At 31.8% G+C, this 21285-nt stretch overlaps 2 protein-coding genes across 5 annotated transcripts in view; both read right to left on the bottom strand.

Annotated features, from left to right (window-relative positions):
- LOC139510323 (stimulated by retinoic acid gene 6 protein-like) overlaps positions 1-17750 on the bottom strand; it is a 40542-nt gene extending 22792 nt beyond the window's left edge. Inside the window, exons 1-5 of one of the 4 annotated variants that reach the window (XM_071296839.1) lie at positions 17698-17750; positions 14138-14156; positions 12719-12788; positions 5390-5457; positions 3733-3884 (exon numbers count right to left, since the gene is read on the bottom strand). In XM_071296839.1, coding sequence (XP_071152940.1) covers positions 3733-3884; positions 5390-5457; positions 12719-12788; positions 14138-14139 — 292 coding nt within the window. In that variant the 5' untranslated portion in view covers positions 14140-14156; positions 17698-17750. Of the gene's footprint in view, positions 1-3732; positions 3885-5389; positions 5458-12718; positions 12789-14137; positions 14157-17514 lie in introns of all 4 variants that reach the window. The other 3 variants (XM_071296837.1, XM_071296841.1, XM_071296840.1) reach the window with 3 other exon arrangements.
- Positions 1-21285, bottom strand: part of LOC139510322 (stimulated by retinoic acid gene 6 protein-like) — a 100727-nt gene that overhangs the window by 66242 nt on the left and 13200 nt on the right. The window lies entirely within an intron of this gene.

Raw genomic sequence — 21285 nt, 5'->3', positions numbered from 1 at the left:
ACAACATATTATTGCGATACTGCATGCAAATTTTGTTGGGCAAATTCCAAACAATTTTGTCAAAAACTCAAAAATAAAAACATCATTTGTACCTTTTTTAATTACGGAAATTTCCTATCCGTCAATCAGCTCCACCATTTATTTTTTCATTCACAATCAATTTGATAGTTTCGATGTGATTATGTAGATTTTGTAGGAGAAGTTAATTTATTTTTGAGTGATTTGAATATATATAGTAGTTCTTTCGTGTATTTTCTGTAAATAAGTTATATTTTTGTTAATAAAATTTTGACTTTATATAAAAGTTAACCAAATCCTTCGGATAAGAGGTTTTTCCGGATAATGACTAATAGTTGACATTGTGTGAAAATACATTGTATGTCAATGTTTAACCTCAGAGCAATTAATATGCATGCAAGTGGTCGGGGGGAAAGTACTATTGAAGTTTCGCAGAGATTTGGTGTGTGACAAGGTAAAGCTAAAACCAACTTCTCTTGATATTCTGCTTTCCGTGGGCGAATCATCAGTGATGTTATGAGACTTGCACCAGAAGGCAAAATTGGTGCGTCTTTAAATTAATTAAATTGATTGATTGATTGTTGGTTGCTTAAAGTCCAGTGGCAAATATTTCATGCAGGTTCAGGACGAGAACAAGCTAACAATAAAAATAATAGGTAGGTTTTGTCATAATAGAGGTCATTCGGGATGATGATCGGGAAAATTTAGACTGCCACTGAAAAATGATGGGATATTGGATTGGGACAGACATTTTCCATTGCAACATGCCACCTACGGACCCCTTAAAGAGTTGATGCAAAGGTTTTTAACGTGCAAAGAACGTGACACTCCCTTTACACGAGGCAGCGGATTTAACGTCCCCATTCTGACTGGACGTGACTGCGCACTTGATCCATCCCGCACAGCCAAACGGACGCCCAACTTCGTTTTACTGCCGGTCGGGGGAAGACCAAGTGACCATATTTCGTTTCCCCAGTCACCTTTAGGGAACTTTAAATTAGAAACAACATGATCGACATGTAACCTCACAACCTGACACTTTTATACGATCTCGCGCTCAGTTTCTTCCTTGTAGTTTGGATATGAAAACAGGGTTTTTGTGTAAAAGAAAAACCTTTAAAAAAACCCAGAAAACTACGCAAAACTGAGTCCTCTAAACGTGTTAACAGTCTTTTAAGTTGTGCTTATTAATGTGAGTAATCATTTATCCATGCATAACCAAGTACTTATTGAAGTCAACACCTGTGCAATTGAGTAAAACAGTCACTGAAAAAATAGAATATGAACTTGCTGTCAGTTCATTAATAACGATTGTTAGTGATGTGATTTGTTTTTCCATAAGAAAAAGCCTTTCTCATGTAGCACATCCTCTATATATACCGATCAATTTTACCCAAGATTGTCTCTGATGCTTACCAAACTGCCAAACTCCAGAACTAACTAGATATTGTGACATCTTACAATTCAGACACAGTGGGGCCAAGGGATATGAATCATGGAGTTTAGATCTGAACTCAATTTAGGGGATGCCATATCTGCTGCAGGAAAATTGAAGTCTATATTAAGATTTTCAGAATTACACCAAGGTGTGTCTGAAAATATCAAGGATACATGAAAAGAAGAACAATTACTTCATCCTGCCACCAGTGGTCTTATGAGCTATGTCCTCGTTTTGGTATTTCTATGGAAATGATGCCCGCATAGCTTGTTAATAGATATAGGAAGATGTGGTATGAGTGCCAATGATACAACACACCATCCAAGTCACAATTTATAAAAGTAAACCATTATAGGTCACGGGTCCGGTCTTCAACACAGAGCCTAGGCTCAAAAGTTCTTTGATAGTTAATCGATGAAAAATAACACAAAGGCGCTTCTGAACCGTATATTGTCCCTAAAGATAACAAAAATTCGTAAATGTATGGCTATTACAAAATCAATCGTTTCTGTAGCAACATTCGCCCCTTTACATTTGGGACTGGCAGTGCAGATACATCATGCATATGCATATGGGAATATGGGTCACGAACATTGATCGAAACTTTGTACTCACATTTCTTTTGTGTTTCCTATGCAAAGGGAAGACTATATCTGACGAGTTTGACCAAATCATGACGGTATTTACGCTCCAGATAGCATTTGTACTAAAAAAAACTTTGTTTGCTCTGAACAAACTCTGTCCTGCGCCGAACTTGTTCTTATAAAAAAGGGAAGTGTCTTGTAATGCTAATACGCGTACTGAATCCGCATATGATGACTAAGAGATTGATTCATGTCCCTATTTTATGAATACTTGAGCTATTGTGTGTCGCTTTTAAAAGTTATATAAGGATCATGACTGAATTTGAATAATAACATTAGAAAATTGGCATTGCATTGTATAATTTTTCATCCTTCCCTTAAAAAATCAATGAGTTAACTTTTTTACCAGGATTATCCTACTAAAAAAATGTTCATGCACCAAACTGACTTTGTTTTACACTCAATTTTTTTTAAACCTCGCATTCGCCTCGGGTGACTATAGTATATTTTGTGTTATTACTGCTCTGTCCAGACTTTGCAAATACACAATATGTATTTATCTATAACTAGATACTAATTTTCACAAAATACAAAACCTTTAAGATGCAAAATTAAAAACACTGTTTCAGCGCTTGAATTTTTTTTTTTTTTTCAAAGATAGAAAAAATATTGAAATAATTTGATAAACTGGTGTTATATACTTTAGAAAATAATTCTGTAATATACTATAGTGAAATACTATACACAATATGAAAGTTTATGGATGTGAAAAGGTCAAGGCCACTTCTTCTTTTGCTATGTCTTAAATGGAAAAAAATCAGAAGGTTATTATTATTATTATTATTACAAGGCATTTTTATAGCGCATTATATAAAAATACAATTACTCTAAGCGCTTTACATGTTAAAACAAAAATACACAAGTTCGTACATACACGAAATTACAAAGTTAAAAATATACCGAAATATGTATAAAGCATACATCAAATCAACTATAAAAAGTTAAGACTACAGCAACTTGGTAAAAAATTACTTAAAAGAATTATTAATGAATAAGTTAAAATTTTAATATTAAATATTTCTAAAACTTGCTAAATTTTGTATTTAAAATAAGTTACTAAAAGGTTCCAAATCAACGCCATTTTGTATTGGCAGCTCTTCATATAATTAGTCAAATTTGTCGTTTTAACATCGTTTATAGCATATGCTCATGATTGAATCGTTTTTGTAGCATTTTATTGAATAAATATCAGAATATTTCTCCTTTTTGTACTTGTGTTTGAAATATTGACATTTTTAGGTCTGACCTTTGACCTCAATTTCACAAAATTGTGACCACTCTGGATTTTTACGACCCAACTTTTCTTATTGTACACGTTGTCATCTTTCCATCGATATATAATTTAGGTGTGTGTTCTTCCGGACCATTAAAGTTTAAAAAAATGAACTCTGGTTGCAGTACTAAAACGACAAATACTGTAATTCAGATTCCTAACTTAGGACAGGTGCAAACATTTGCAGCGGGATTAACGTTTTAATGGTACCAAACCTTCTCCCTTTTTCTGAAACAATAGAATAACAGCACAACATAAAAAACATACGATAAAATATCACTTGGAAAGCTTAACATATTTATATTGTATTACTAATGTTTCCATCTGAGTAGATAAACGTAAATTTATTCATATCTTACCTCTAACCCAAGGGACAACTAATGATGGAATATTGAACGAAGTTAAAACTAATCCCCTCCTGAAAATCAAATTCAGCAGTTGAATTGAAGTACATCCAAATGCAGCTGTATAAACAATGGCTAAATTATCATCTTGCAAAAAGTTTATCGGTCTGAAATATTAAATAAAAGTTAATCATGAATTACTTTTGTGAAAATTTCCTTGTAGGAATTAACTGAGTTCAGTGTATAACACATGCCTTGGTTCAAAAACATCTTCATCATTATAAATGCAAGAAATCCGTTTCATTTAAGAATTAAATGCTTCTTTTAATAATATCAATTGGGTTAAAAAGCGTTGAGCGTAAACGTATACAAGAGGATATGTAGTAAATTTTCCAGGTATGTTTGATTTCATGTCATAGATTTAAAAAAAGGTTTTAACAGTATAGAAATGGTTCTTGTGGGCCGAACAGTAAAAAAAAATTATTAAGTTTTTTGGTTTTGCTGATGGTTCGCTTATTTCACTTTTTAATAATTGAACACGGTAAGGGTACACGTAACCCATTTCCAACTTAAAGTCAATCTAGTGTTGAGTAAGGATCCAAATGATGCTGAATTTTTCACTTCTAAGCCATCACAACATTCACAATGTTTTCATTTTATCTTATTTGACCAAACTGGCTACAAATAACCAAAAATGATTTTAATATTCCGCTTTTATTTAAGTTTGAAAAACAAAGAAATTGAATTTTATTTTTAACCAAAGGCAACTCTGATCGTTCGTTATTTAAAGATTATAATTCTTAGATAAGATCAAACTAAAAAAACATTCTATTACTATAAACAGAGTTATTCTTTTTCCATCCGGTTGATTTGTTGATTTTTATAATCAACATGTTGTTGTTCAACAGCTGTCAATGAGGTTTAACTCGCTATAAGACCTGCTTTAAACTACTGTTGTACGAGCAGATCTAAGGAAAACAGTACATTTACGGGTGTTTCACGGACACTTTGATCCATGAGACATATACAATCACTCCTACTCCGTGTATTTATGCATTAAATTCTTGAAAGACAAACGAAAGGGGGCGTTGTTTTATTAGTCATGAAATTGACTATGAATTAAATGAAATTGGATGTAATTTCCAAAATTGTGTCAATTATTTGTAGATTAAACCCGCGTCTGGAATGCTAAATGTTGGCCTCGCATCTATGATGAGTGTATGGTACAAATAGAATTAAGATATATGATAGATGATATCAAGACCATACGACACTTTCTGTTTTGCAGATCGTGATGTTCCACTTGACGAGTACATTTAAAAAATTGTTCGGTTTGCTAGAATCTGTTTTTATGAATCTAACTGACCTCAATGAACATAACAATGATTTAACTCCAAAGTTATTTTTGAAGTGTTATATATACAACAGACTTTAATGCGTGCTACCTTTTAAATAATTTGTTATCATCATCTACCTGTAAATAAAATGTATCTCGTCAAAATAGTTAGATAGACAGCATTACTCATCTGAGGTTCAAATGTTATGTAGTTGATAAAATTAATTCAAAGCATTGAACACCTAATTCCATCTCTGGTTCAAGCGAAATGTTATTAATTTTCATTTTAGTAACATTTACTTTATATGATTAGTAGAATAGAATACGGATACGTACATCACAATACCAGGTCTTCCGCCACGTTTATTTCTTTCAAAGCAAGAAAGAAAAATTGAGAGAAAAATCTGAAAAAAAATAGAACAAACATAATTAAATATTGGAAAAGAATTAAGGTTAAAAATAATATCTTATTAACAAATGCATAATCTCTCTCAAATACAACATTTAAAGATGGAAAGAATTCTTGTGCTAGTAGTATTGATGTTATTTTAAAATTACTTAAATCTAAAAGAGAATCAAGTACTCTAATTTAAAATCAACATTAAAAATATGGCGAAAAAGAAATTATATTTAAAGTATTGTAACATATGGAAGAAAGAATAATTTAATGATAAAAGACAAAATAAGACATCTGGAAAAAAACTTAGAACTTATCGATTATTCAAACCAAATTTTAATTTTGAGCCTTACTTATTGAAATTACCATGTATTCAAAGATGTGTTTTAACCAGATTTAGAATTGGAGCTCACAAACTTGAAATAGAAAAATGACGTTACGTTAACTAGAAAATAGAATATGCAAACTCTGTAATGAGGAAATAGAAAGTGAGATGCATTTTCTTTTAACATGTAAAACTTGTGATAATGTCAGAAATCCCTTTCATAGCAAAATATATAGTAAAAATAAAAATATTTCAAAACTGGATAACAAAATTTAAATCTCTTTTTATTTGGCTAATGGGAAATGAAGATAAAAATATTTTGTTAATAATTTGTCAATTATTAGAGGTTTTAAATATAATCAGGAATACAATATTAAATAAGTTTTTCTATATAAAGATATAGAATGATATGTATGATCATATATTCATTTACATAGTTATTTCTTTTACATTTAATTATATATAAATATACTAAATAAATAAATGATTTGGAAAATACATTGAAGGTATAAAAAGTCATGAGAATTCCGAATGCAATTAGGTTATATCCGGGCACTCTGGTTCTAAACCTTGGTTCCATCTGGGTTTTCTGGTTCTGAACCTTGGTTCTTTGGTTCGAAACCATGGTAACTGGTTCAACATCCGGGTTGTTTGGTTAAGGCAACCCAACTTCTTGGTTCCATCTGGGTTCTATTCTAGAATATTCTAATGTTCCCGTTGAACATAACAGAAGATAACCGCAAGTCTCCGAATAAAAAGGTAAAGGTCAAAGACGCTAAAATTAGTTTATAACATTAAACATTTTAGCATCGACGGTAAAGGAAGCTATAAGGTACTTATCTTCTCATTTTAATTATTTTGATAAGGAAACTAGATGAAAATAAAGCATCGTATAGATTTTTAAAACAAACCGAAGTATACAGTACATCGAACATCTTTTTATTTAATTCAGTCATGCTGTTTTCTTTTTTTTTCCCTTTACTCATCCATTATTTACGTAAATATGTCTAGACAGTGGCGGATCCAGAACTGTTCCTAAGGGGGCCCGCTTCATTCATGCTTCAATGATTCCCTATATAATCAACCAAATTTTCCCACGAAGGACCCCCCCCCCCCTGGATCCGCTCTTGGTTCCATCTTAGTTCTATTCTAGATCATTCTAATGTTCCCGTTGAACATAACAGAAGATAACCGCAAGTCTCCGAATAAAAAGGTAAAGTAGGTCAAAGACGCTAAAATTATTTTATAACATTAAACATTTTAGCATCGACGGTAAAGGAAGCTATAAGGTATTTATCTTCTCATTTTAATTATTTTGATAAGGAAACTAGATAAAAATAAAGCATCGTATAGATTTTTAAAACAAACCGAAGTATACAGTACATCGAACATCTTTTTATTTAATTCAGTCATGCTGTTTTCTTTTTTTTTCCTTTACTCATCCCTTATTTACGTAAATATGTCTACACAGTGGCGGATCCACAACTTTTCCTAAGGGGGCCCGCTTCATTCAAGCTTCAATGATTCCCTATATAATCAACCAAATTTCCCCCACAAAGGGTTTGGGGGACGCCCCCTGGATCCACCTATGCTAGAAGTTTTAAAACCACCCAATTAGGACATGTTGTTTATATGGCTAACGATATGTGCATCTAGCCACTTGACCAGTTGACGACTTGCATATATATTTGATTGCACATTTATTATCAAGTTCGACTGAATTTTATTTAATGGATTTTTAATAATGTCAGATTTGAAAGAAATACATGTGAAGTATATGTTAGAAATCTTTTTGTTCAAAACAGAATATTAAAAGACATATAAAGGAAAGTTATGATCAATAAGTTGGTAAGCTTTAATTAGTTGGAAAAAAAGTTATAAATATAATAAAATGTATAATTATGTACAATAAATTTGTCAAATTTGATACTCATTCAGTCGTTGTGAAGGGCATGTATATAATCATTCGGCCAAAAATAAAGAAATCAAGATTAAGATTGAATGTTATTTTTATAAAAAATTAATTGTACATGTGTTAATGACAGTGCTAGTGGGATGTGTATCACCAGCACAATAGTAAGAACTTCTGTGTTGGCGCCATGATTTAGGAACATAAAGAGTTACACTAGTCCGTCTGTCCCGAATGTCCCATAAAAACGGGTTCTGCTCTTCTTACTTTAGTTTGCCTCAATCAAATACTTCAAAACCTAAACACAATATATAAAAGGAGCTGATGCATGAGTGCCAATGAGAACTCTCCACAAGAGACTAAATGACACAGAAATTAACAATTATACAATGTAGCCTAGGTCACCAACACGGTCTTCAACAATGGGCAAGGTTCATACCGCAAAGTCAGCTTTTAAAGGCACCGACATGACAATGTAAAACAATTCAAACGAGAAAACAAACGGTATACGTTATGTACAAAAAATAAACGAAAAACAAGATAGGCACGTGCATATAAAATAAGGCGGGGTTAAAAATGTTAGCGGGATTCCAACCCTCCCCGTATGTGGCATGAGTGCCAATAAGAACTCTCCACAAAAGACCAGATCACACAAACACTAACAACTATGGGTCATATGCAGCTTTCAACAATGAGCAAAGTCAATACCGCATATAGTCAGCAATAAAAGGCACTGAAATGACATTGTAAAACAATATCCAAACGAGAAAATAAACGAACAAATTTATGTACAAAAAATGAACGAAAAACAAGTATGCAACACATAAAAAACGACATTCATTGAATTACAGGCTCCTGACTTACCACAAGCACATACATACCGAATAAGGCGGGTTGAACATGTAAGCGGGATCCCCACCTCAACACAAAATCAAATTTGAAATTTTTAAGTATCACTTTTACCGTTCAAGAGTTATCATGTCCCTTTAAAAAAATATAAAAAGTGCTGACTCTTTCGTTTCCTTTGTTTTAAATAAGTCTGACTCAATCAAATGTTATGAACCTTATATGCGATTCACATTACCCCATAACACAGATCTGTAAAGCTCAATATTGGGTCACGATGGCGTCACTGTTCATGTTTTTTTAGATGTTAAAAGTTGTGGTACGAGTACCAATGATACAAATGTCAACCCGGAGCCTTGAGATAGGAAAACTGCTAAATCTATTGTTTCCGTTCTTTAACTTTAATTTGCCTCAGCCAAATGTTTTGAAACTTATTCACAATGCTTATGGTCACAAAACGGTCAAAATTACGCGAATCCTGCATCTATATGTGGAAGTTTACTCATTTTTTTCACAAGCAGGGGCATCTGTGATTAATAGACATATTCTACATTTATTTCAGTAATCAGCTTATTTTCTTCCATTGAATTCTTTTTTAAATAAACTGAACTTGCACATTTTTTTTCAGGATCTCGGTGCAGTTTGGTAACAGACAGTGATATCAAGTTAAATGTGACCAACTTAACAAAGTGTTTCACTAGATTGAGCTCTCTGTCTAAGTGTACTTTAATGGTTCTTAGCATTGAGTTCAGTTTATTGATATGCGTATACCTTCTGTGTGAATTTTTATGATGTAAAAGCAGACTATCCATACCTACATGTCCATGAAATGAAATCTAAGGTAAAATGATTGAAACATTTTGCATTATCTATCACAGCTGGCAGAACATGATGCTACTGAAGCAGTAAATTTTCTTACTTGATATTCACGGAAATTAAAGGATTTAGTTTCATTTGAACCAAACATTCTAAAAAATTGAGAATGGAAATGTGGAATGTGTAAAAGAGACAGTAACAATGTCAAAAGAGCAGAAAGCAGTCAAAGGCCATTTATGAGTCCTCATAGCTGACTATGCGGTATGGGCTTTGCTCATTGTTGAAGGCCATACGGTGACCTATAGTTGTTAAAGTCTGTTTCATTTTGGTCTTTTGTAGATAGTTGTCTCATTGGCAACCATACCACATCTTCTTTTTTATATCTTCAACAAAGCGAGAAAATCCCTCTTCCAAAGTCGGGCTCTTAACAAAATGTGTACCAGTTCAAACTTCAAATTATAAAATCAACTTACAATTAAAAATATACAAGACTAACAAAAACCAGAGACTCCTGACTTGACGTCAAGGTAATCATACCAAGAGACACATCCAATATGCAAAGGTCAAGAGTCAAAAAGTCATAGTCTGGTCAAGAGATTCTTGTGAAAAAAAAAGGATTTTGATAAAAGGGTCATTGTGGTACACTAAACTAACAATATATCTTATGTATCTAATATATCTTAGAAGATGTGGTACGAATGCCAATCATACAGTTAATTTTCCATTTAATTCAAACAAAATATTCAAGTTTTACATTGAGGGCAAAGGTCAAGCTCACATGAAGTTTCTCGTGCCAATAGACTCATATAGAAAACCTAGGGCAGAGACAGAAACACAAGACATATAATAACCAAACTCAATTGAATGGAACTTGTATTGCAGGTCACTACAATTGCCTTCAACAAAGAATATAAACTCTCGCAACAAAGCAAGATTAACCCCGTCTTTCACTAAAGTTTGAGCAGGATTCTTTGCAACGATTATCTTAACACATATAATTGAGAATCGAGTCGTGCAGTTATGTCAAGAAATTAAAACGGTAAGATTAAACATTAAAACAGTAAAAACTAGCCTAAGGGTTTACCATTAATTTTTAACCCAACCATATGATAGTACTATGGTAAACTTATGGATACACATGATACAGTCATGAAATTGAATATTTGAAATAGTACGACCAGAACAATACAAGACAGAGTTGTAAACAAAAGAAAGTAATGATGCATATCGAATTTTTAATTCCAATGCACAAATTAGGAACCGTAGTTTTTATTCAATTTATTTATCTAAAATGTACGCTTGGGTTAAACAATGGAAATTAACACTGTATATTTATATAAACGATCAATCTTGTAAATTATAAGTAAACTATGAGGTTTGCTGTCCAATAAAGGAACCAGAGTAACAAACAATGGGTCATATCATATTATATATTTTTATTATTACAAATTACTTACTTTATTTGCTTTGATATTTTATATTAATCAATTAAATCTAAATCAATCATATTATGTACTTTGTTTAACCTATTTTTAATTTACTTTACATTATGTTTGAAAACTATATTGTAATTATTCTGCTCATTTTGGGCGCCATGATTGGCAAATAAAATATTTGTTTGTTGTATGTTTGTGTATATGTGTGTTAACGTCTTATTGCAAATATGTGTTCATAGGAGCATATCTTAGAAACATGTTTTTTATTTGTGATTTTCGGACAAGTGCAATTTATTATACCAGGTATATTAATTTTTAACCCAACCATATGATAGTACTATGGTAAACTTATGGATACACATGATACAGTCATGAAATTGAATATTTGAAATAGTACGACCAGAACAATACAAGACAGAGTTGTAAACAAAAGAAAGTAATGATGCATATCGAATTTTTAATTCCAATGCACAAATTAGGAACCGTAGTTTTTATTCAATTTATTTATCTAAAATGTACGCTTGGGTTAAACAATGTAAATTAACACTGTATATTTATATAAACGATCAATCTTGTAAATTATAAGTAAACTATGAGGTTTGCTGTCCAATAAAGAAACCAGAGTAACAAACAATGGGTCATATCATATTATATATTTTTATTATTACAAATTACTTACTTTATTTGCTTTGATATTTTATATTAATCAATTAAATCTAAATCAATCATATTATGTACTTTGTTTAACCTATTTTTAATTTACTTTACATTATGTTTGAAAACTATATTGTAATTATTCTGCTCATTTTGGGCGCCATGATTGGCAAATAAAATATTTGTTTGTTGTATGTTTGTGTATATGTGTGTTAACGTCTTATTGCAAATATGTGTTCATAGGAGCATATCTTAGAAACATGTTTTTTATTTGTGATTTTCGGACAAGTGCAATTTATTATACCAGGTATATTAATTTTTGTTCTACTAGCATTAGATCAATTCCACTGATGGTGGACTATTTGTCCCCGAGAGTGTAATACATGAATTGGGAGCTATCACCGATGCAATAAGAAGGTTAAGTCGTGAATATTGAAGTCCTGCAACACATAGAACAATTAAGTCACAAAAGGTGTAGTAAAGGTTAAGCAGACGAGAGGAACCGAGTGATCTTTAGTAACTGAGTAAGGACTGGGCATTTTCAATAAGACTAATTTATGACGACGGATATTGCCTAAATTGATTGCAGCTTATCTTTGTTTGTGATGGAAAGTTAAACAGAACTTCGTTTGCACATTACATCATTTCCTTTGTCAACCGGTCTACCAGAATCTTTGACCCCTAGTTTTTGGTGGGGTTCGTGTTGTTTATTCTTTAGTTTTCTATGTTGTGTCATGTGTACTATTGTTTTTCTGTTTGTCTTTTTTATTTTTAGCCATGGCGTTGTCAGTTTGTTTTAGATTTATGAGTTTGACTGTCCCTTTGGTATCTTTCCTCTTTTTTTTACCAAAACATTTGAAATGCTAGCTGTAAGTTTGTATTTGTCAGTATAATTTTTTTTAAAGGGGTTTCCTAACCAAGATAATGAATTGTGTGTGATTGAAATGCATATCCAAGATATATATATATGTATAAATGCCTGAATATCATAAATAAGAGAAACATCTTTAATTAGATTTAAGAAAACAAAAGCAGGACATTTTGTTTTTAAGTAAAATCAAATTCAAATGTTAAAATTTGTCAAACGATCGTATTAAATTTATACCCCTTAGACGTGTAACATGTGCCTTTTTTGTCGACACAAAAAGGAATGGATAACACTAAATATCAGACATTAATATATTAAGAATGAAGAAAATATTTTATACATTATACTGCAAATTATAATCTTGAATGAGTTCATTTATATTGTTAATACTGTGAACATGCAAAACTAACTTACAGCTATGAAGAATGCTCCGACATCCAACCCCACAGCAACATCGGTAGCTACATCATCACTAGTGGAAGACCTTCAATAAAAAAAATAACTTTATTAAACAAACTAATGCACACTCTGAAGATTTGATTTATATCGAAAACAGATTGTGTATTAATAAATAAGTTCACTTATTGAAACAAAAGTTCATGTGATTTCTCAAAATTCCTCAACCATAACAAATATAAAGACTATGAAAACACAGATACAAATGCGTAAAACATTTTCAAATATAGTATGAAAGGATAAATTGAACTAGAACTACGTTTCTGGTAACATCATATCTTTCCGAACGACTAGAGTTATTCATCCTTAATCAAAGTTGGCTTTGTAGCATGTTTTTCTTCACGATATATTATATTTTGTGATTTTTGATTCGGTGTTATCTATAAATTCCTCTCTCTAATCGTACTTTATTTGTTTATTTTGCCTTTGAATACAAATTGTAATGCTTTTTTGTTATTTCATGTTTACTAATGCGGTGTTGTGTCTCATCTCTCTATTTTTTATATACTAGCTTAGCCTTTGATAAGTGTTTTGTATGACTATAAACTTTCACTTCTTTTCTCGAACTATGAATAATTTTGTAAAAACAAAATTCAGACCTCCATTTGTACTGTATATCTTACGACAAAATATTTTCATTTACCTGTTTACATTATTCTATTTGGTGGCATTTTGTTCAAGGTTATTGTTAATTTTCTGAAATTGTTTAATATTTAACCCCTTATTTTATTGATTTTGTATTGACAGTGTGTCATAGATTAAATTTATTCGTTCAGTGTATTTTCACTTGTGGTAATATGTCTTTTGATTAAGTTAAGCCATTTTAATCGATATTTTATAGTGTGTCTTTATATGTTGTGATGGTACACTATTGTTGTATAAGGGTGAAAGTTGGTCACCTCCAGTTTTTGGTGGGTTCGTTTTGTTTTCTATGGTGTGTCTTCTTTACTATTATTTGTCTGTTTGTCTTTTTATTTTTAGCCATGTCGTTGACAGTGTATTTTCTATCTATGAGTTTGACTCTCCCTCTGATATCCTTTTGGTACTTTTTAAAATGTTTACACCCGCTGCATTTGTTTGCATCTGTCCTAAGTCAGAATCTGATGTTCAGTAGTTGTCGATTGTTAATGTGGTTCAGATTTTTTTCGTTTTTATATAGATCAAAATTTTGTTTTCCCGTTTGCATGGTTTTAAACTAGTAATTTTTTGGGCCTTTTATAGCTTGCTGTTCGGTGTGAGCCAAGGCTCCGTGTTGAAGTCCGCACTTTGAACTATGCTGGTTTACTTTTACATATTGTGACTTGGATGGAGAGTTGGCTCATTGGCACTCGTACCACATCTGCTTATATCTATGTCAGCTATCTTGTATATACTTACATGGCCTGTTTCTTTTATACTGAAAACAAATAACAAACAATTAAAGAAGGATGAGATAGAAATGAATATAAATGTATGTTTCAACAGTAGTGTTCCCTTCTTGCGTTTTAAAATACCCGCAATTTAATGAGAAGACATTATTTGTATGTGTCGCTTCTCTTTCTACCACAATTTTATCTGCATGCCCCTTTGACCTATAGGTACCATGCATAATCGTATTTGTCACCCTCGATTATGATTATTCAGTGAGTTTTTTGGGAGAAAGCAAAAATAAAGGCTGCCGAATATTGTTTCCGTCATCGGACGGACTTTAATGTTATGGACAATACTTCCGTTTAAGACTGTTTTTTTTATTGCACATAATTTTCACAAGTTCTTGAGGACACGCATTTTTGTTTTGTGTTTTTTTTCTATGAATACACATTTACTATAAATAAAGTGTATCATCCATTTACTATTAATTCCAAGTTTACTATCCGCCGGTTTTACCAATATATTATATAGAGAGTCTCTATAATGACTTTATTTATGGTATAGGTATGTTTATAGTATACAGAAAAAAAGAAAACAAAAACGGAGTTTGGATAGAAGGGAGAGGGCTAATATAATGTATCCTGTCAACAAAATGATACCTATCCCGAAATTCTCCAGTCATTACATCTTTTACCAAATCGATAAACCCTACAACAGTTTACAAACTTTCAAATACGCTCTCAATACCTGCGATTTTGCAGGTGTGTTCTTGTCAACCTTTTTGTAACAGGCACTCTATTGATCAATGCTTATATATGTTTTGCATAACTACTGACCAATTTCGTTTTTGTTTTTTTGAAATATTACAGAAAAAGCATAATGCAAGGTTCTTTCGTTTCACTTTCAGATAAATTGATGATGTCTTGTCGTTCAATTTCGTACATTTCAGTTAGTGCTTACATATCATATACCTCAGTAGTGATCTTAAAGATAAGGATATTATAGAAACTTTTCATTTTTCATCAGTAACATACTCTCTGTTTCATTCATATTGTTTACATATTTCAATTAAAACGTTACGCTTGTTGATAAAAATGAAAATATAATTGAAGAATGTGTTCAAAGGAACCAAAGGGCAGAACCATTCAATGGTCACCAACTGGTCTTCAACACAGCAAGAATTTACTGTACCCGCAGCCAGGCTTAATTAGAGGGGAGATAGATACCAGAGAGAAATTCAAATTCATAAATCGAAAATAAACTGACAACTGACAATGACGTGGCTAAACAGGAAAAAGAAAAACAACATAGAAAACTCTTGACTAAGACATTCGAACCCTACTAAAAACTGGGGGTGGTCTCATCTGCTCTGGAAGGGTACGTAGATCCGTCTCCACATATTGCAACCGTCGTATTGGTAATGTTAGTATACAGTCTAATCCGGTATGTCACCTTCCTGAAAAAGGAACGGGATTCTAGTTACGACATAAGAAAATACCGGTAACTGCTATCATCTGTGAAACGAATATTCCATAACGGTCAACTACTCGATGGCGTCTGTAAAATTAACGAAGGAATGATTTCAATTTCACCATTTCGGAACTTTTGGTTTTAAAGCTTCCTTTAGCTGGCCCTTAAATTTTTTCGTTCAGTACAAATGTACTTCACACTTAACTCCGAAACATATAAATGAACTAAAAATAATATAATATACAAGACAAAGAAAGTCCGAGTTCGATGTCAGAAAGACAATTACAATCAAAACCAAGGAGTAAACAAAGACTCATAAAACCATAGGACATTTACATCAACAGTTATAAATAATAATTAAGAATCAACACGAACTCCACTAAAAACCGGGAGTGAAATCAGGTGCTCCGGAAGGGTAAGCATTTCCTGCACCGTATACGGCACCCGTCGTGTTATTTCTTTGTTCAGTTCGGTAATGAGGGAAGGTTATTATGACTGAGGAAGAATATCAGATATGATTTCTGACACACTTTTGTCATAATGGCCAATCAGCTCATAATGGCGACCGTAAAATTTCTTGTGTGATGACCTTAATTTGATTGATTCATAGCCCTGTCTTAGCCACTTTTGAGAAAGCAGTATTCCTTGTTCAACAAAATCAACGTACTTTGAGCTAGTTCTAGAGTAACGTATCAATTGAGACACATATACTCCATAATATGCTGGTGCCGCTGGGATGTTGCTACACAGAAATGGAAAGTTGACTATAGGAAAATTAAAATCATCGCGTTTGTCATAAATTTTGGTATTCATCCTACCATCAGTAGTCATTTTGAGAAAAAGGTCTAAATATGAAGCAGATTTATCTGTGTCGGTAGTATCTTTAATTGCAAGTTCACTTGGATATATTAAATGTAAGTGATCACTGAATCTATTATTATTAAGAGACTGTACATCATCAATATACCAAAAGGTGAAATTAAAAGACTGGGCTAATTTCTTTTCCTCCTTTCTGTACAAGACCTTGGATAAATTCTGCTTCATAGGAATATAAAAACAAATCTGCAAATAGAGGAGCGCAATTGGTACCCATTGGGATTCCAATAGTCTGTTGGAAGACCAAACCTTCAAATTCAACAAATATGTTGTCAATTAAAAAGTCCAGCATGGCATTGATATCCCCGTCGGTTTATTTTTTCTTGGCTCTGTATGATATTCACAAAATAAGCTGAATTCCAGCCCAAAACAAGATATTAAAACGTCTTAAAAATTTTACAGAAGAAACCTAGCAAACTGACAATGATACATAAATTTAGAAAAGACTGACATGCCAGCTCCACACCTCAAATATCTGATTGAAAGATTATATCTTCATTATATGAAAATCAAATACAACCTATAAAGTGCTCTAAAAAGTTGAACTACCCAAACATAGTTTTGTGCAAGAACGGATGAAATCGACATTGCGTAAGATTTACGGTCATGGTCACGAAATAGTTAACTCATACGATGTGTCTGTGTCGAAACTGACTATTAACATGTGTTCGCAGGCTTAGATCGTGAGGTACCACAATATAACTCTGTTCTGTAATTTTACCGATTCTGACTTTTTGAATGAGTGATCACCTTGCGAACGCATCCGGGTCTACATCTTGTAAGGGGTATATGTGATTCCCTCATTTTTTGTTTGTTACAATATAAAAAAACCACACTTAAACATTTTGATTTAGCTCTTGAAAAAAGGAGACTACATCGCAAACATGTAATCCAAGATGTTGATTGGTTAGTTGACTATGCTTAAAAATGCGCAGAACACCAGATGTATTTTTATGAACTGCTTCGTTTAAATTTGTCCATAGAGGTATCAATAGTCTTTGTTTATGTAGTGTATGTAATGTATGATGCCTTTTCATATTTTTTCAATTTAAACTGACCTGTTGCAATCGTCCTTGTTTTCATGTATATAAAATTATTGCTATGAATGTGTCTTAATGACTAACACAGATATGTTAATCCAATTTGAAGAAATGTCTTATGAAAATCCTTAAATACAGTTATTTAATGTATTATAAGAACAACAAAATGTCGTTTTTAAAAGAATTTGTTATCTTTTTTACCTTTCTCGGTTATACTTCCTTTTTGGATATCAATGTCAATCGTTTTGTCGTTTGGTTATACCTATTATGTAAATAAGTATTTTAAATAAATATCTATATATATCCCAGATAAATCTGAATAAAATATTGAAATACGGATATATATTGTTCTACTCAACTAGCATTCCAACAAAAGGACAGATGCTGATTTTATTACTACATGAACTGATTGTTTATCACGTTAGCTTTTAAGTCTTACAAAAGCAAGGAGACTTGCCAGTCTTTAAGTTGTTGGTTACGCCACAAGTGAGCAAACTATTTTGTTCCGCCAAGAATTAATCTGTTACAAATGAAATCACAAGACGTAGTAACAATAGACTAGGGTCTTACCACAGCATGAACCGGCTTATAGATTGTTCCTGTTGGTAGAAAGTTTTGTGTATATGTATTAAATATGATCAGAGAATATGGTTAAAATACGTATATTTTTTCAGGAAATACACACTGTATTTTATGAAATACTTTGTTGTAATAAATGTAGTGCTGTTTAATGTTTATTTAAACAAACAAAGACTTCTCTGTTTAGAATAAATATTATCAATTTTTGACCAAAATTCGCACAAACGTGATACCTATCAAAATCATGGAAATGTAGGTCAACACTTTTATATTGCAAAATTATTTTGAAATGTTGGTAGTATAATTTTTGAACCGTATAAATCTGATGTATGATTGTTAGCGTAACGAGTAAGCGATAAACTACGGACAAAGCAGCTCAGCCTATCTTAAGAATCTGAGCAACGATTTTTATCATGTGTGCATTGTTATAAAAACAATCAATAATAGAAAATATAAAGAAAAGTTAATTCATAGTATATGTTGATATTTCTATTCGTTAAAGAACAAGAAATAAATTGTTATCACAGAGATATCTCTCGCTTTTTTGTAATTTCGATAATGCAAATGTTAAAATTAAACACTTAAGCTTGTAAGATTTGCAAATATTCAAAGTCAATGAAGCATGACTGGAGGTACATAGACAAGCAATCTCTATGGAAATTAGATATACCAATGCTTATACAACTGTACACTAAATATTTCTGACTTACCACAAGTGGTTGCCCAAAAACTGACATAATCACAAACTAATACATTAAAACTAAGCAAAGGTTCTAAAGTAAATAGACCATGACTGAGGGGGCGGGGTCAAATAACCTCCATGGTAATGAGATGTACCAATATTTTACAACTGCATACCAAATATCTTTGACTTACCACTAGTGGTTCACCATCACAAACTAATACATTGTTGCTTTTCAGATGTTTTAAATTAGGTGGCAAGTTCATACATTTTGCAAAGTTTTGCTTAATATTGATAAATCTTTCTACAGTCGTTATTTTAAAGTTGTTGTAACAATGTTCTTAGAGCTTAGTTTTTGGTAAAGATATCGAAGTTCTCGTGCCATTCGTACTTTTACATTGGGTTTCCTTGCTTTCAAAGCATTTTCCAAACTTATTTAACATAAAGATATGCGATATTCACAATTTGATGATATAATCTATCTATAAATTAATTCGTAATGGGCTGATATTTTTCCTTGGTGTCAACAACAATTAATGGCTTCACGATCCGAGAATTGCTTTTTGAAACGTCACCCCAAATAAGAATTACTCCATAATGAGGTGAAGGTGATGTGTATATTTTAATAGTTCATTTATAGGGATATGTTATTCCAACAATATTTAAACAATAAACTTCGAAGTACAATAAACCTGAAATTTAACATTCATAACAGAATTGAAATATACCCCAGTGCTATATCTTAAATTTGGTAATTTTTCATATTCAAGATGTCTTGATGTCTTTGCCTGTGTTGTATAACGTTGAATAGTTTTACATTGCAAACAAGAAACGCGTATGTTCAACTAATTTTATAAAATTAAAGTTAACAATTATTAAATGGCAATGAGTTATCAAAGGTGTGAATTTAAAATATAAAATACCGGGAAGAGGAATTTTTGCATGTTCTACCTAAGGAAATGTCTGTACCAAATCAGCAATATGACAATTGTGTTCCATTTTGTTTGCCTTTTGAAAATGGAATTTCCAATTATAATTTTCCTTGTCACTTTTTTATCTTACTTTTTTTTAACTCTCTCAACACCTTAAAAATGAAGTTTGCAGTTACCGTTAGAAAACTTGTTCATGTATCTACGTGATTCTTGTGGTTAATTCACCTGTAAAATTGTCATGTATAAAATTGGGTGTAAAACATGCACTTGTTAGTGCTACTGTAAAATGCCAATGTGCTAGGATTTGAAACTGACTTGAACATCACTGAAAGTTTATCAAATATATTGTATATGTCTGCTGTTCAGTATCATTAGTGAAATTTATGTGTGAAGATTCAATATATTATATGCTATACAACTTTTGTCAAAAACAGAATTATGAGGAAAAAATATAATATGCGAATTTGTTTTAATTTAATTTCTTTTTATTTGTTAAATGAACATAATTAAGAAAGTTTAAAAGGGTAATTAAGTATTCTGTATCTGACTGTGCGTTGTCATAGCTCGTATGTTGATGTAATGTTATAAATTTTGTATTACGTATATTTCACATCAAACTGACTAAAACATCTTTTTTCAAACATTCCTAGTTTGTTACCATCGACCGAACATTTTATCTTTTTTTAATTTCCTCAAAACTGTCAGTCATCAGATATTTAATTGTGTTCTATATTTTAACCAACGTGAGAAATACCAGGAAGCTATAAACTAGAAAAGTCTTTCCCCTTAAAAAATTATGCATATTTGTAATAACTCTTTATTACCTTCCTTTTGATATGCGACACGCATACTTTCTAACAAAAATCACTTTTCGCACTTAATTACAATATCCACCTAAATTTTCGGGATCAGAAGTATGATATTTGTAATATAGACGTAATGACCTTTCATTTGCTATGCGACAGCACAATCTTCTAGAAAAATTGATTTTTGCACTAAATAACCCCATTCTACTCGATTTTTGGAGGACAAAAATTTGATATTTGAAATGTACACATTATGACCTTTCATGTGATATACGACAAAGGAAAAAAAGAGGGACGAAAGATAACAGAGGGACAGTCAAACTCATAAATAAAAAATAAACTGACAACGCCTGACAACCTAACCATAGAAGACAATTTAATTGTTGCACTCAAAGACCCCACCCAACGCAGTTTTTGGGGACGTCAATTTGATATTTGAAATTTACACTTTACGGACTTTCATTTTGATAATGTGATTAATGTGCCTTTTTATAGTGAATATTGGATTACAGCCAAAATGTTTCATGATTATTTGATTATTTGATAATCTACAACTGTATTTATTATTATTTGAATATCTTGTTTAAAAAAATATTTATGATTATCAAATTGGCAAACCATTTGTGATTATGTGATAACTTGGACACTTCCTTGAGAGGCCTCATTTCAGTAAGGCTTTCGGTCTTATTAACTATGCCATTCTTTAAGAAAAGCAAATGTTTAATCTTATCGGAGAATATATGATAAATTGGACAACATAAAATGTGTCGTTTTAAAAATAATTGTCATA

The sequence above is a fragment of the Mytilus edulis genome, chromosome 2 (assembly GCF_963676685.1).
Source record: "Mytilus edulis chromosome 2, xbMytEdul2.2, whole genome shotgun sequence".
NCBI lineage: Eukaryota > Metazoa > Mollusca > Bivalvia > Mytilida > Mytilidae > Mytilus > Mytilus edulis.
Note: the sequence above shows the minus strand (reverse complement) of the source record. Positions and strands in the feature narration are given on the sequence as shown.